Raw genomic sequence first — 18,274 nt, forward strand, 5'->3', positions numbered from 1 at the left:
ACACAATAGAAAAATCTATATACAGTGTGTGCAAATGTAGTAAGATTAGGGAGGTAAGGCAATAAATAGGCCATACTGGCGAAATAATTACAATTTAGCATTAACACTGGAGTAATAGATGTCCAGATGATGATGTGCAAGTAGAAATTCTGGAGTGCAAAAGAGCAAAAAAAATAACAATATGGGGATGAGGTAGTTTTGTGGGCTATTTACAGATGGGCTGTGTACAGGTGCAGTGATTGGTAAGCTGCTCTTATAGCTGATGCTTATAGTTAGTGAGGGAGATATGTTCTTCAGCTTCAGTGACATTTGCAATTCGTTCCAGCCATTGACAGCAGAGAACTGGAAGGAAAGGCGGCCAAAGCAGGTGTTGGCTTTGTGGATGACCAGTGAAATATACCTGTGCATGCTACAGGTGGGAGTTGCTATCGTGACCAGTGAGCTGAGATAAGGGCTTTACCTAGCAAAGACTTATAGATGACCTGGAGCCAGTGGGTATGGTGACGGATATGTAGTGATGGCCAGCCAACAAGAGCATACAGGTCGCAGTGGTGGGTAGTATATATGGGGCTTTAGTGACAAAACTAAAGGTCACACTGTGATAGACTACATCCAATTAGACTACATCCAGGCTATTTTGTAAATGACATCGCCGAAGTCAAGGATGAGTGGGGATCACCTAACCTATCATATCGCGGGGGCTATTCGATGCTAATGCAGTAACCACAGGATGTTTTTGTGCTGATCAAGGGCATTCAAGTCAGGAGTGAACCAGGGGCTATATCTGTTCTTAGTTCTACATTTTTGAATGGGGCGTGCTTATTTAAGATGGAGAGGAAAGCACTTTTAAAGAACAACCAGGCATCCTCTACTGATGGGATGAGGTCAATATCCTTCCAGTATACCCGGGCCAGGTTGATTAGAAAGGCCTGCTCGATTAAGGATTTTAGGGAGCGTTTGACAGTGATGAGGGGTGGTCGTTTGACCGTGGACCCATTACGGATGCAGGCAATGAGGTAGTGATCGTGAGATCCTGGTTGAAGACAGCAGAGGTATATTTGGAGGGCAAGTTGGTCAGAATGATATCTATGAGGGTGCCCATGTTTATATATTTAGGGTTGTACCTGGTAGGTACCTTGATAATTTGTGTGAGATTGAGGGCATCTAGCTTAGATTGTAGGACGGCCGGTGTGAACTTCTTGCGGATCATTGGGATGCTAACGTCCCACCTGGCCAACATCCGGTGAAATAAAAGTGTTATACATCAGTTAGAAGCTTAACTTCTTGTTAATCCAGCCGCTTTGTCAGATTTTGAAAAAGGTTTTACGGCGAAAGCACACCATGCAATTATCTGAGGACAGCGCCCCACACACAAAAGCATCACATTCATTTTCCAACCAAGCAGAGGCATCCCGAAAGTCAGATATAGCGATAAAATAAATCACTTACCTTTGAAGATCTTCATCTGGTTGCAATCACAAGGGTCCCAGCTACATAACAAATTGTCATTTTGTTCGATAAAGTCCTTCTTTATATCCCAAAAACGTCAGTTTCATTGGTGCGCTTGACTCAGTAATCCACCGGTTTCCCTCGTTCAAAATGCATACAAATGAATCCAGTAAGTTACCAATAAACTTCTTCCAAACATATCAAACAACGTTCCTAATAAATCCTCAGGTACCCTAATATGTAAATAAATAATCAAATTTAAGACAGAGAATTCCGGAGACCATTACCGGAGATAAATAAAGAAGTACGCACCCTCACCGGAACGGGCAAAGAACACTACAGCCAAAATGGTAGCCATTTAGAACAACTACAAATTCCAGCTAATTTTTCAAAACACAAGCCTGAAACTCTTTCTAAAGACTGTTGACATCTAGTGGAAGCCCTAGGAACTGCAATCTGGGAGGTATTCCCTTTATATTCCAATTACAAGCCATTGTAACAATGGTGGACATCTTGCAGCAAGAGGGGACTGATTGATCAGACCGGCATTGAATAGACCTTAGCACGGGTACTTCATGTTTGAGTTTCTGACTATAGGAAGGGATGAGCAAAATGTATTCATGATCTGCGAGGGCGGGGGAGGGCCTTTGAGGCATCCCGGAAGTTGGAGTAGCGGTGGTTGAGTGTTTTAGCAGCTCGAGTACTACAGTGAATGTGTTGATAGAACTTCAATAGTGTTTTCCTCAAATTTGCTTTGTTAAAATCCCCAGCTTCAATAAATGTTGCCACAGGATATGTGGTTTCCAGTTTGCAAAAAGTCCAGTGTAGTTCCTTGAGGGCCGTCGTGGTATCGGCTTGAGGGGAAATATACACAGGTGTGATTATTAACCGAGGAGAATTCTCTTCAGCGGTAATACGGTCATCATTTGACTGTGAGGTATTCTAGAAACTCAAGGACTTGAGTTTCTGTACGTTATCACAATCACACCATGAGTAGTTAATCATGAAAAATACACCCCCGCCTTTCTTCTTCCCAGAGAGTTCTTTATTCCTGTCTGTGCAATGTACTGAGAACCCAGCTGGCTGTATCGATGGGAACAGTATATCTGGAGAGACCCATGATTCCGTGAAACAGAGTATGTTATAGTCGCTGATTTTTATTTCACCTTTATTTAACCAGGTAGGCTAGTTGAGAACAAGTTCTCATTTGCAACAGCTACCTGGCCAAGATAAAGCATAGCAATTCGACACATACAACAACACAGAGTTACACATGGAATTAACAAAACATACAGTCAATAATACAGTATAATAATTTTTTTGAAAGTCTATATACAGTGAGTGCAAATGAGGTAAGATAAGGGAGTTAAGGCAATAAATAGGCCATGGTGGCGAAGTAATTACAATATAGCAGTTAAACACTGGAATGGTAGATGTGCAGAAGATGAATGTGCAAGTAGAGATACTGGGGTGCAAAGGAGCAAGATAAATAAATAAATACACTATGGGGATGAGGTAGATAGATGGGCTGTTTACAGATGGGCTATGTACAGGTGCAGTAATCTGTGAGCTGCTCTGACAGCTGGTGCTTAAAGCTAGTGAGGGAGATATGAGTCTTCAGCTTCTGTGATTTTTGCAGTTCGTTCCAGTCATTCCAGTCAAAAAGAATGTGGTGATTGACAGAGTCAAAAGCCTTGGCCAGGTCGATGAATACAGCTGCACAGTAATGTCTCTTATCGATGGCGGTTATAATATTGTTGTGATGTCTCTCCGGAAGGAGATGCTTGCCCCGAGCTTGTCTACTTTATTGTCCAGAGACTGAACATTAGCGAGTAACATAATCGGAAGCGGTGGATGGTGTAATAGAAGTCCAGTCCGAAAACCTCTTCTCCGTCGGCAGCGTCTTAGAGCAGCCTCTGGGATAAGTTCAATTGCCCTGAGGGGTACGAACAAAGGATCCAATTCGGGAAAGTCATATTCCTGGTCGTATTGCTGGTGAGTTACCGCCGCTCTGATATCCAAAATGTATTTCCGGCTGTATGTAATAACACAAACAACTGGGCTAATAATGTAAGAAATAACACACAAAAAAAATGAAATACTGCAAAGTTTCTTAGGAGCTAAAAGCAGAGCTGACATGTCTGGTGATCTGGCCTACCACCGTGGTGTCGTCAGCAAACTTGATAATGGTGTTGGAGTCATGTGTGGCCACTCAGTAATGGGTGAACATGGAGTAGAGAAGAGGACTAAGCTTACACTAAGCTTATGTGGGGCCCCTGTGTTAAGGGTCAGCGTGCCAGAGGTGATGTTGCCTACCCTCACCACCTGGGGTCGGCCCATCAGGAAGTCCAGGATCCAGTTGCAGAGGGAGGTGTTCTAAGAGGGAGGAGTCCTAAGCTTGGTGATGAGCTTGAAGAGGACAATGGTGTTGAACGCTGTGCTGTAGTCAACGAACAGCATTCTCACATTGGTATTTCTCTTATCTAGGTGAGTGAGGGTAGTGTGGAGAGCAATTGAGACTGCATCGTCTATGGATCTGATGGGGCGGTATGCAAATTGGAGTGGGTCTAGGGTGGCTTGGATGGTGGAGTTAATGTGTGCCATAACCAGCCTCTCAAAGCACTTTGTGATTACAGAAGTGAGTGCTACAGGGCGGTAGTCATTGTGGTATGAAACCTTATAGTTCTTAGGAACAGGAATGATTGTGGTCATCTTAAAACATGTGGGGATTACAGACTGGGATAAGGAGGGGTTGAAAATTACTCTGAATATGCCTGCCAGCTGTACTGTGCATGCCCTGGAATACCAGCAGGGCCCGCAGCCTTGAGGGTGTGGACCGCATTAAAGACCCTTCTCACGAACCCTCACTGTGAGTACAACGTTGATGATGCATTTTCTAATGAAGCCAGTGACTGAGGTGGTTAGCTCATCAATGTTATCGGCGGAGTCTCGAAACATATTCCAATCAGTGTTAGCAAAGCAGTCATGTGGCCAGTGTTGTGTTCTAGACCATTAAAAGCGAGACCAATTCAAGACCAAGACAGGAGCAAGACAGGAGCAAATCGAGTCCGAGTCCAGACCGAGACCGGAGGGAGGAGGGGCAAAACCGAGTCAAGACCGAGGCCAGAAAAATGCAAGTCAAATTCAAGACCATGATTGTAATTTTGTTAGAACAACATTTGGTTTCTTTTGACATTGAGAATAGTGAAAAGATGCATTCTGAGGGAAAATGGAGCCACTCTACAAATTATTTCTAACCCAAACACAGTAGGGAACGATGGGCCTTCTATGCCTTCAGAGAAGGGCTAAGGATTTATAAAATAATGATTATAACAATAATGATATTTTATAATGTTATTTTCAGTGATCTTCTGATTTAATCTAGCTTTTGTTGTGGGCTAGTTTTGCAGTGGCTGCATCAGGTGTTATCAAATAGGATGTTGTTGCTAATTTGTTAGCGTCTCCCTTTACAAGAATAACTTTCAAAAAGAAGTTAAGTTTTAAATGATCATCATCTGGTGAGTAGAACTGTGTTTTTTATTGCAGCGCGCTTGTTGTTAACCCACTGTTCCCAGGCCGTCATTGAAAATAAGAATTATTTCTTAACTGACTTTCCTGGTTAAATAAAGGTAAAAAAAATAAAAAATAAAAAATAAAAATAAAATTTTTGTGAAAATTCTTTAGTAATATAGAGTGGAGAAAGCGGCCGTGCGTTTGGACAATTAATAGACACTGCTGTAAATAAAACAGACTAAAAACAGCTGTCTTGTCCTGGACTAGAGTCTACACAGACCGGTGAGCTATAGTCAATCAGAGCTGCAGCAAGCCTTTATATAAACAAGCCATTTGCCACACGGACCTTCCTTCATTCAATTTGAACTGGACTGTGTGTTTACGGGCAGTAGGGCCTGCCATCATTCACTTTGAACTGGACTGTGTTTACAGGAAGTTGCAACAGCGCAACTTTAGATCATTACAACGCATTCGCCAAAAGCCACAAAATACACCTGAATTAATTTCTGAAAATTCTATATGTAAACATCACGGTAGTCCTCGTACATTTGAGAACTTTACAGTCCTACTAATCAAACGACCATGAAAAGGTAGGCTGTCTCTCCCTCAGTTAGGCACATCAACAACTAATGCTAGCCAGAGCAAGATGAGCTCAAATATAACAAAGGAATATTAGATAAACCCTGTCAAACTTTTTCTTCTAGTTGGCCATCAAAATTGCACTGATAAACGATGTGGAATTGTAGCCTCCTCGTCCTTCTGCAGTTTGCCTGCCATGGCATGCTTGTCCCAACCAAGCACCCAAGCTAACTGGCTAATGTTGGCTAGCTTGCTAGCTAGCTACTTCCAGACATAAATGAGAGAACACCTCACTCTGACCATTTTACTCATCGTAGCAGTGCTGGTTAGGCTGTTTACATGTTATCTAGAGTGTTCTTGACTAACTATTCCTTTTTGTGCCTACGTTTACTGACATTGGTTATATTCAGTGGGTATTGCGCATTTGTAAATTCATCAGTTGTTCTGTGTTCTGGCACACTCAGATGAGAGTGCTCTGAAATCGGAGTAGATAGCCAGAGTGAATTTGCGAACGCAAGAGATAGCAAGAACTTGAACGACTGTTATCCAGTTAGCCTATCTAATCAAATGACACCTGCATCTCTGTGTATAGCAACCGAAAAAAAGATGAGGGGAAAAAGTCAGTCACTCACCCACTCCTCCAATGGCATGACATTCTCCTAGCAGCTAGCTAACATTAGATTCTGTGGTTTTAGTTTGCTACAGTACATGATTAGATATGCTATCCTAGTAGCCACGTTATGACTGACTTGTGATCGTTTGAATTTTTTTATCTGACCTTTATTTTAACTAGGCAAGTCAGCTAAGAACACATTCTTATTTACAATGACGGCCTACACCTGCCAAACCCGGGGCCAATGGTGCACCGCCCTATGGGTCTCCCAATCACGGCCGGTTGTGATACAGCCTGGATTCAAACCAGGGTGTCTGTAGTGACGCCTCTAGCACTGAGATGTAGTGCCTTAGACCACTGCCCCACTTGGGAGCCCATGCTAGTTTGATTGTATTGACATTCGCAGCCTTAGTTAAATTTGTCCGTTTTGTCCAGAATATTGAGTCATTGAAAACTGAAACAGTGCATCCCGAATGGAGGCAGTAAACAATGTACCAGGACAGCTGTGATTTACAACCTGATATCAATATTTGTTGTACTACCAAGAAATGTATTGTATAATTATATTAATCATACATTGAACTGCATCCATCTATTCTGCCAACAATATCTTAGTGTACATCATGGAACGTTGAGTCAAATTTTTAAAACCTCTTATCAAATTAGTTTGTAGCATAAACTGTGATAAATGTGAAATGGTTTTTGCAATGGGAAGTAATAGTTGTACATTTCGATTAGGAAATGCTTAATGGTTGTGTTTTTGTATTCTTATGATTGGGACCTACTGGCTTATTATGTTCGAGTTTATGGACTGCTTATATTTTAACATCATGCTGTGTGTGAAGTGGGCATCCTCAGATTTTGCACAAAAGTTCCCAAATGGCCTGCTCAGCGAAGGCACCCTGTGTGAAAAATCCTCTTTTCCTGTTTTATTACAAGTTTTCCTATAGATTTTCAGATTTTCACTCTCAAAATCACACTTTTGTTTTATAGAAAATAGTCACACATTTGATGGTCTAAGTCCACAACAATTCTTAAACCACATCAATCTGATTGGGTGGGCCTATCAGGGCCTGGCTCCCCAGTGGGTTGGCCTCTGTCAACCCAGGCCCATCCATGTCTACACCCTGATGCAAGCAGCGCATGATGACAATTGCGCATCACAAATAGCTTACTAATCAACAATTCAGACTAAACTTTTTCAAAACCTGGTTTGCATACCCATTGTTGCCTTAGTTAGCATTTACTGATAGATCTCATAAGTTGAAACATCTTTCCTACCCTACCGACTACCGATGACATTCTTCTGTGAACTGCTCCATGCCAGAACCAGTGGAGAGCTGCACACTCTTGCTGCCTGCAGATGATATTCCGCTAAAACAAGGCTGTGTGCATGTGAATATATTTCATGTGCTTTGTGGTTGTGTAGGCTACGTTGTGCATGATTTCTCTATATAACTGATCATATACCTCCACTACACTACTTTGATACACATCAATAGAGATTAAGAAGTGAGTATAAGTTATGCCCGCTGAAACAAATGTGGGTATAAGGCTTATACTGTACCTGTGTATACCCGCTACTCCACCACTGGCCCGTTGTGTTTTACAAAAAGTGTACTCTCATAAATGAGTGAGCTGGTATTACAGTTGCTGTCCTTTCAGAATCACCAACCTGTCACACATTGAAGGCCTATAGGTTCGCCACTGTACTAACCTGTCACACATTGAAGGCCTATAGGTTCACCACTGCAGAAAAATGTATATAATAGATATAAAGGCTGTTGTTTCAAGAAATGAGTGTATATATTTGGCCTGGTGAAGCGGTTTTATGCGCTGACTGAATGGAAGCTGATAATTATGATTTTTTACTCCGCTGGTCTTGGCAAGAAATTATGAGTCTTCACTGTCCGAGACCGAATCAAGACCGAGTATAACACCGAGACACTCAATATGTAGATACTACAACACTGCCTGCAGCATAACCTCTGATTCTGGTGACTATTTCTCAGCGGAGTGAATCGCAGGTACTTCCTGTTTCAGCTTCAGATTTGCCGAATGGCGGAGGGTTTGCTTGTATGTTTGCTTGTGGGTAGAATAGCAGTGGTCTAGGACTTGAATGTCCCTGGTGGCGTTGGAGACGTGCTGGTGGAAGCTGGGCATCACGTGCCTTAGTGACACCGAATTAAAATCTCCGGCAACCAGAAAGGCAGCCTCTGGGTGTAGGTTTTCCTGCTTGTTTATAGCTTTGTATAGTTTGTTAAGCGCCAGCTTGTTTTTTTTATTGTCCTTTGGTGGAATGTATACAGCAGTCACAATAACAGCTGAAAACTCCCTCAGAAGGTAGAAGGGTCGGCATTTGACCATCAGGTATTCCAAGACTGGTGAACAGTGTGTCGAAACCTCCACTGCAGCTGGAGTTGATGAAGAGGCACCCCCCCTGATTTCCTTGACTCCACTATCCTGTCCGCCCGGTGGATAGCGAATGGAGAATCTCACCAGGATCTCCCCTCTCTTGCCTCTGTAACGCCGGTGTTTCCTCTTGGGTAGCCCGAAAATTGTGTTGGAATTACAGAGAAAGCCCAGCGCAGATTAGTCTAAGCAGAACATGAAATTGTGGTAAGTAACTGCCATTCTGATGTTCTAGAGTTCTTATCGGTTGTAAGAAATAATAGAGGATACATTTCGTGAAAATGTCATGACCGCCACAGCCCTACACATACCTGAGATCTGTGGCAATTACATCAGGCTCAACCCAGATCAGAGACAAAAGTCTGAATTTAGGCCCCAGACCCACTCGGGTCCCAGGTCAGTTCTCAGAATTTCGTGTCTGTTGGACATGTGAAAACCTCTATTAGGGACTACACATAGTGATAGGTAGCAGTTTAGTTGAATAGAGGTATCTGATAGGCTGTTACTGTACCTGGACATGCTTCGTGATTTGGTAAGTGCTTTGCTGATGACCAGGGAGGGGGCAGACTGTCGTCGATGGGCCAGGGTCTTCATCTTCTATGGAGAGAAAAAAAGGGAGGGAGAGAATACTGGGTCAACTGGTCATTATTTATATAGTCTAATGTTATTTACTGTAGTAAAATGTACAGAGGTCATACTGTAACACATCCGGATAGTCATATACCATATCTCTAAATGGTATTAAGGAAGGGAAGAGAAAAAAAGAAAAAGAAAGAATGAAAGACAGAAAGAAAAAGAAAGAAAGAAAGAAAGAAAGAAAGAAAGAAAGAAAGAAAGAAAGAAAGAAAGAAAGAAAGAAAGAAAGAAAGAAAGAAAGAAAAACAGAAAAAAAGAACAAACAGAGAGAGAGAAGTATGTAGTGTTTGGTTTGTCATCGGTCTCCACTGTCAATGTTTCTAAATAAATCCTAATCTCTCTCAATGTCAGGAATTTAGTAGACCACCACAGGAATTACATTTTTACTTTTCTTTACATTTACATTTACCAAAAAACGTGAATCGTAAAACTGTCAACAGACAAATGTCTGTGAGAAAAGTCACAGACAAAAATCAAATAAGGTTGGCTTAACAACCTCTTTTCGACTTGCCCTTTAAGTCAGCAAATTCCTACCTGTTATCCCCTTTAATTTCTCACCACATCATTTAATATGGCAAATCTAATGACTATGGAAAAAGGTTTCACTCTCAAAATAGCTTGGTCAGGCTGGTGGCCTTGTTATAACATTACATACATTTTACATGATGTTACAAGATGAACTGCAACCAGTGGTGTAAAATACTTAAGTAAAAATACTTTAAAATATTACTTAGGTAGTTTTGGGGTTATCTGTAGTTTACTATTTATATTTTTGACAACTTTTACTTCACTACATACATAAAGAAAATAATGTACTTTTTACTCCATTCGTTTTCCCTGACACTCAAAAGTACTAGTTACATTTTGAATGCTTAGCAGGACAGGTCCAATTCATACACTTATCAAGAGAACATCCCTGGCAGCTCTACTGCCTCTGATCTGACGGACTCCCTAAACACAAATGCTTTATTTGTAAATTATGTCTGAGTGTTGGAGTATGCCCCTGGCTATTTGTAAAAAATAAAATAAAATAAAAAATCAAACATTTAAAATTTAAATAAAAGAAAATGGTGCCATCTGGGTTGCTTAATATGAGGAATTTGAAATTATTTACTTGATACTTAAGTATGTTTTAGCAATTACATTTCCTTTTGATACTTAAGTATATTTAAAACCAAATACTTTTAGACTTTCACTCGAGTAGTATTTTACTGGATGACTTTCACTTTTACTTGAGTCATTTTCTATTAAGGTACTTTTTTTTTTACTCAAGTATGACAACTGGGTACTTTTCCCACCACTGACTACAACTAAAGGGTTGGTTTTAGAAGTCTTAGATGATGCCATTGAAGTAGCCAAATTCAATTAATTGATATTCAATTCACCTATCACCAGTCCTGCAGAATAAGATTTGACTGATTATGGAGATAAATTTCTATCAAAATGTTTAATATACACTGAGTAGACAAAACATTAAGAACACCTACTCTTTCCACAACATAGACTGACCAGGTGAAAGCTATGATCCCTTATTGATGTCACTTGCTAAATCTACTTCAAGTCAGTGTAGATGAATGGGAAGAGACAGGTTAAAGAAGGATTTTTAAGCCTTTAGACAATTGAAACATGGATTGTGTACCGTATGTACAACATTCAGATGGTGAATGGATAAGATTTAGGTGCCTTTGAGCGGGATATGGGAGTAGGTGCCAGGCGCACCGGTTTGTGTCAAGAACTGCAATGCTGCTGGGTTTTTCACACTCAACAGTTTCCCATGTGTATCAAGAATGGTCCACCACCCAAGGGACATCCAGCCAACTTGACACAGCTGTAGGAAGCGTTGGAGTCAACATGGGCCAGCATCCATGTGGAATGCGTTTAGTAGCCTGTAGAGTCCGTCCCCTGACAAATTGAGGCTGTTCTGAGGGAGACTGGGGTGCAGCTCAATATTAGGAAGGTGTTCCTAATGTTTGGTATACTCAGTGTATGTGAGTAGTGAGACACAGACACATTATGTGTTATGAACAGAATGCAACCTTTAAAGCTGCAATCTGTCACTTTTTGGGTGACATGACCAAATTATCATAGAAATGTGTGTTATAGATCTGTAATTCTCATTGAAAGCAAGTCTAAGAATGAGAACTTGTTGAAAACTTGTTGAGAACTTGCTCTCAACTAGCGTACCTGGTTAAATAAAGTAAATTTAAAAAAATAAGAAGCACTAGAAGCATCTGTTCTATTTCCACTATTTCTAGACTTCCCGTTCATAAGTTTGGCTTTTGCGTCTTTTACACTGAACAAAAATATAAACGCACCATGCAAAAATGTAAAATATTTTACTGAGTTACAGTTCATATAAAGGAAATCAGTCAATTTAAATAAATTCATTAGGCCCTAATCTATAGATTTCACATGAGTGGGAATACAGATATGCATCTGTTGGTCACATATACCTTTAAAAATATATATATATATATATTATGGATGTGGGTCAGAAAACCAGTCAGTATCTGGTGTGACCTCCAAATTAGCTTGTGCAGCATGGCACATCTCCTTCGTATAGAGTTGATCAGGCTGTTAATTGTGGCCTGTAGAAGGTAGTCCCACTCCTCTTCAGTGGATGTGTGAAGTTGCTGGATTTTTGCAGGAACTGGATTAGGCTGTCGTACACGTCGATCCAGAGCATCCCAAACATGCTCAATCGGTGACATGTCTGGTGAGTATGCAGACCATGGCAGAACTGGGACATTTTAAGCTTCTAGAAATTATGTGCATATCCTTGCAACATGCGGCTGTGCATTATCATGCTGAAACATGAGGAGATGGCATCGGATGAATGCCACAACAATGGGCCTAAGGATCTCGTCATGGTATCTGTGCATTCTAATTGACACAGATAAAATGCAATTATTATCATTAGCTTATGCCTGCCTATACCATAACCCCACCGCCACCATGGGGCACTCTGTTAACGCTGACTTTAGCAAACAACTTGCCAACACGACACTATACACGCTGTCTGCCATTTGCCCGGAACAGTTGAAACACAAGATTCATCTGTGAAGAGCACACTTCTCCAGTGTGCCAGTGGCGATTGAAGGTGAGCATTTGCCTACTAAAGTACAGTCAAGGCAAGACTCTGTTGAGGATGACGAGCACACAGATTAGCTTCCCTGAGACGTTTCTGACAGTTTGTGCAGAAATTCTTTGATTGTGCAAACCCACAGTTTCATCAGCTGTCCGGATGGCTGGTCTCAGACAATCCCGCAGGTGAAGAAGCAGGATGTGGAGGTCCTGGGCTGAAGTGGTTACACATGGCCTGCGGTTGGGATGCCAGTTCTGCCAAATTCTCTAAAACAACGTTGGAGGAAGCTTATGGTAGAAAAATTAACATTCAATCCTCTGGCAACAGCTCTGGTGGACATTTCGGCAGTCAGCATGCCAATTACACGCTCCCTCAAAACTTTAGACATCTGTGGTATTGTGTTGTGTGACAAAACTGCACATTTTAGAGTGGCCTTTTATTGTCCCCAGCACAAGGTGCACCTGTGTAACGATCCTGCCGTTTAATCGGCTTCTTGTCAGGTGGATGGATTATCTTGGCAAAGGAGAAATGCTTACTAACAGGGATGTAAACAAATTTAAGCACTTTTGCGAGAAATAAGCTTATGGTGTGTGTGAAACATTTTGGGGATATTATATTTTAGTATACTTTTGGTTTTGTGCACTGGCTTTAAACAGATGAAAAAAATATGTTCATGGTTATAGAAAATATATTTCACAGTAGTTTAGATGGTACAATGATCTTCACACTATACTTGCTTGTTTTGTCACATCAACTGAAATTAGGAGAATGATTCTAATTTTAGCAACCAGGAAAAGGTGGAGCGATTTCTGCATAGTGGATCTTTAAATAAAAATCACAGGCTGTAAATATGCCAATACAGTTTCACAAACATATGTCATGATCCGAAAGCAAATGAGTCATCATTATCAAAAACAAATGATGATTAACAAATAAGTATGGAAGACAAAATGTTTCCTGATTAACACAGCACATTTTACAAACATTTGTATTGCTTTGCAAACAGTGGTCAAATATGTTTTTGTAATTGTGACAACATTTGTGACTCCACGGATTACATGTGACAGGCATTTTACATATTTGTGACTTCTTGTATTACATTTGTGAGTTGCTGCAAAATGTGCGCTGGGAGTCGGGAAGCAAGTTCAGGGAGCATAATTTAATAAACAAATTAACAAAACAAGAAACACGAACAACATACAGACAGGAAACAGAAATCATGGGGCCAGGGAAAGGAACCAAAGGGGGTGACATATATAGGGCAGGGAATCAAGGAGGTGATGGAGTCCAGGTGAGACTGACGATGCACAGGTGCGCGTAATGATGGTGACAGGTGTGCGCCATAATGAGCATCCTGATGACCTAGAGGCCGGAGAGGGAGCACACGTGACAGTACCCCCTCCCCGATGCGCGGATCTAGCCGCTGGACAAAGACAATCCTGGGGATCAGGAGCGGACTGGTCACCCCTGCTGATGCGCGGGAACCTGTCCCCGGTTGGGACGCAGGAACCTGACGATCCGGTGGAAGCAGGGGACCCTGGCGATCGGGCGAAAGCATGAAAGCCCGACGAGCCAGTGGAAGTAGGGGAGCCTAGCGATCCGGCGAAGGCATGAAAGCCCGACAAGCCGGCTGAGGCAGGGGAGCCTGGCCATCCGGCTGAGACGTGAGAGCCTGTAGCGGCTTCCGAACCCAAAGTCATTCCACCTGACACAAAAAAACACTCCCCGATGCTTCCCTTAGGTGAAGCGTTATTCTGTAACGATGCGCTGAGAGTCAGGAAGCAAGTTCAGGGAGTGAGTGTTTTAATAAATAAAACGCAACTAAATACAAAACAATTAACACAAACAATAAAGCTTGGGGAAGGAATCAAAGAGAGTGACATATGATGTGATGGAGTCTGAAGACGTGCAGGTGTGTGTAACGATGGTGCCAGGTGTGCACCATAACGAGCAACCTGGTGACCTAGAAGCCAGAGAGGGAGCTCACATGACAGTTACTACATATTTGTGAGTTGCATTTTATGGATCAGTTTGTGCATAATTAATATACGGCATCCAGATTAGGACATCCTCAGTTCTCATAAAAATAAGATAAAAATGAATATATCACAATTACTTTTAGAAATGCATCTGTTTGGTATCTTAATTTCATACTTAACTAGTTTCCTTTCAGTGATCCCATCCCTTCCTTTCCACCCTCCTTTGCTTTCCTTGCTCTCTATCCTCCTTACCGAACTCCCTTTCATTTCCTATCTTCCATTCCTACTTTCCTAGCTTCAGTTCCGTGATTCCTTTCCTCCCCTCCTTTGCTTTCCTAGCACTCTTTCCTCCTTTTCTTGCTCCCTTTTCTTCCCTCTCCTCCTTTCCTATATCCATTTCTTCCTTTCCTAGCTTTGTTTCCTCGGTTCCTTGCTCCCTTTACTTCCTAGTTTATTTTCTTCTACTGTCCTAGATTCCTTTCCTCTTATCCTATGCTTCCCTTCCTTCCTTTCTTCTCCTTTCTAGATAACTGTCTTACTTGCCTAGCTCCCTTTCCTGCTTTCATTGCTTCCATTCTTCCCTAGCCTCTGTTCAGCTCCTTTCCTAGATCCCTTTCCTCTTTTCCTAAATACCTTTCCATGGAAAGGAGGAAAGGGAGCTAGAAAAGGAAAGTTGGAAAGGAAGCTATGAGTGGCGGAAAGGAAAATGAGCTAGAAGACGATTAGGAAGCTAGAAAAGGAATGGGGGAAGGGGATCTAGGAAAGGAGGAAATGAAAGGGGGCTAGGAAATGAAGCTCAGAAAGGATAAGAGGATAGGAGCTAGGAAAGGAAAAGAGGAAAGGGTCCTGGGAAAGGAAAGACAGAAAGGGAACTAGGAAATTATTAAATAAAGCTAGGAAAGGAAGAAAGTAAAGGAAATTAGGGAAGGACCAACAAAAAGAAGAAAGGAAGCTAGGTAAGAGGAAAGGAAAGAGAGTTGGTTAAGTATAGGAGGAAAGAGAGTGAGAAAAGCAAAGGATGGGAGAAAAGGAAGGGATCAAGGAAAGGCAGCTAGGAAAGATCAAGGAGCGAAGGAAAGGGAGCTAGAAAAGGATAGGAGGGAAGGAAGCTAGGAAAGCAGAGGAAAGGAAGGGATCAAGGAAAATAAGCTATAAAAGCTAATAAGCTATTAAATTAGAAATGCATCGGTTTTGTATCCTTTAAGTAATTATTTTATATATTCATTTTTATGAGAATTTAGGATGTCCTATTCTGGATGCCATATTTTAAATCTGCACAACTGGCAAATATGTGAGGCCACTCACAAATATGTGGAGCAACTCACAAATGTAATGCAAGTCACATATTTTACCACTGTTGTGTTTTCAAAGCAAGAAAATGTTTCTAAAATGTGCTGTGTTACAAAAAGATTTGTCTTGGATTTATTTGTTAATCGTCATTTGTTTTTGTTAATTATGACTTATTTGCTTTTGGACAATGGCATAATTTTTGTGAAACTCAATTGGCATATTTGCAGATTTTTATTTTTATTTAAAGGTTGCATTCTGTATTTTCAAAACACATATTTTGTTGGTGACTCACTACTCATACAGTATATTACACATTTTGATAGAAATATACCTCCATAGATTTACCCAGTGAACTCAATCATGAGGACAACCTGTCCAAAGGATCCTGAAAAGAGAACTTCTCTAACCATATCTGAGAACTTCTCTCATAAACATAACTGTTATAAGAGAACAGTTTAGAATAATAGAATTGTTAGAATGGAAATTTGTCTTCTGCCTTTCCCAACACCCCCAGATAGAGATAAACACACACAAACACGAAGCAGCACAAGGTCAGCCGCAGTCGAGCACCACTCCCCAGGGCCGTAACCAGGGTTTGTGTTTTAGTGAGGTCCGAAAGTTAAACCTCATTTACTGCATTTCTATACAATTTAAGTCCTGCTGTATCTTCATTCACCTTTATTGATCCGGTATTTCCCAAACTCAGTACCGGGGACCTCAAGGAGTGCATGTTTTGGTTTTTGCCCTGGGACTATACAGCTGATTTAAATCATCAAATCTTGGTGATGAGTTAATTATTTGAATCAGCTGTGTAGTGCTAGGGCAAACAACTAAATATGCCATGCTTGGGGTCCCCAGGACCAAGTTTGGGAAATGCTGACATAGCCTATTAGCTATAAAATTAGCTGCAACATATTAACTCACATTAACTCAGCAGGAAAAGTATTTTATTAACAAAAAGTAAACAAATGAGTATGCTTCACAGATTTTGGTTGTTGTTGCAGTTTTAAAGCTAATTTCTGGCAATTCTACAAATGTTGCCATGACTTATGTCATGTTTATATATCCAAGTGAGATTGACTAACACAATCAAATGGGGGCCACATGGAGTTTAGGGCCTCTGGGCACATGTAATTCAGACATGATTACTACAAGTTTGGAAAGCTGGCTAGACTAACTAGACTAATTTACCAATCTAAAAAACCTTAACTTACATGGGCTAATTGAGTGCCTGTCAGTGATTGACATATAACAATAGGAAAACTGCTGATGCACAACTAAGTTTCAAAATTGCACCTTGTGAATCCTACTATTCTAACTCAACAGGAAGTTTAGACCCTGACTGAGTTCCCCCAAAAAAATAAAACACACACACACACACACATACACACACCTACTCAATACAGGGTCTTTATTTGTACTCTTCTCTACATTGTAGGATAATAGTGAAGACATGAAAACTATGAAATAACACACATAGAATCATGTAGTAACCAAAAAAGTGTTAAATCAAAATATATTTCATATTTGAGATTCTTCAAAGTAGCCACCTGTAAGAACCGACACTGGAGAAGAGAAGCAAAGTGTTGAACATTTCATTTAGCACAGACATGGAACAGCGTCAGAACCAGGTAATACAAAGACAAACAACAATTAATGCTGAAGCGGGAACAGAGCTGGGGAAGAGACATATATAGGGGAGGAAGTAACACAAGTGATTGAGTCCAGGTGAGTGCAATGAATCGCTGATGCGCGTGACGAGGGAAGCAGGTGTGCGAAATGATGATGGCAGGAGCACGTAATGGTAAAGGTGGGCCGGCGTGACACCACCCTTTGCCTTCATGACAGCTTTACACACTCTTGGCATTCTCTCAACCTGCTTCATGTGGTAGTCCCATGGAATGCATTTCAATTGACAGGTGTGCTTTGTTAAAAGTTCATTTGTGGAATTTCTTTCCTTCTTAAAATTAATGCGTTTGAGCTAAACAGTTGTGTTGTGACAAGGTAGGGGTGTATATATGTATATAACATAACATATATTTTGATTTGTTTAACACTGTTCGTTACCACATGATTCCATATGTGTTATTTCATAGTTTTGATATCTTCACTATTATTCTACAATGTAGAAAATAGTAAAAATAAAGAAAAACCCTTGAATGAGTAGGTGTGCCCAAACTTTTGACTGGTACTGTATATATATATATTTTATGCAGGAATAGCCCTGCCACTACCAATTAATGAACTGTAAGCCAAGCTTTCCACTGACCTCATATTTTCAGAGTGCAGTTACATATTCCAAACAGGGGTAGAATGGGGGCAAGAACTTAATTTCATTGATGAATTATTGTTGGCTCAGAATGTATTATTATCAGCAGTAATTACCAACACATTAATTGCATACTACAGTGCCTTCAGAAGGTTTTCACACACCTTTACTTTTTCCACGTTTTGATGTTAAAGCTTGAATTTAAAATTGATTAAATGTAGATTTTGTTTTGTCACTGGCCTACACACAATAGCCCATAATGTCAAAATGTAATGATGTTTTTAAAATGTTTACAAATTCTTAAAACATGACAAGCTGAAATGTCTTGAGTGAATAAATATTCAACCCCTTCGTTATGGCAAGCCTAAATAAAGTTAAGGAGTAAAAATGTGAATGACTACCTCATCTCTGTACCCCACACATACAATTATCTGTAAGGTCCCTCAGTC

The 18,274-nt window shown here is 40.8% G+C and overlaps 1 protein-coding gene across 2 annotated transcripts in view; it reads right to left on the reverse strand.

Moving 5' to 3' along the window:
• The window catches only part of LOC110502078 (rho GTPase-activating protein 20), a 107,054-nt gene that overhangs the window by 28,303 nt on the left and 60,477 nt on the right, over positions 1-18,274 (reverse strand). For both annotated transcript variants that reach the window (XM_036958999.2, XM_036958998.2), the window contains exon 2: positions 9,078-9,163. In XM_036958999.2, coding sequence (XP_036814894.1) covers positions 9,078-9,163 — 86 coding nt within the window. The remainder of the gene's footprint in view (positions 1-9,077; positions 9,164-18,274) is intronic.

The sequence above is a fragment of the Oncorhynchus mykiss genome, chromosome 22 (genome assembly GCF_057628025.1).
Source record: "Oncorhynchus mykiss isolate SJ-2025 chromosome 22, ASM5762802v1, whole genome shotgun sequence".
Classification (NCBI taxonomy): Eukaryota; Metazoa; Chordata; class Actinopteri; order Salmoniformes; family Salmonidae; genus Oncorhynchus; species Oncorhynchus mykiss.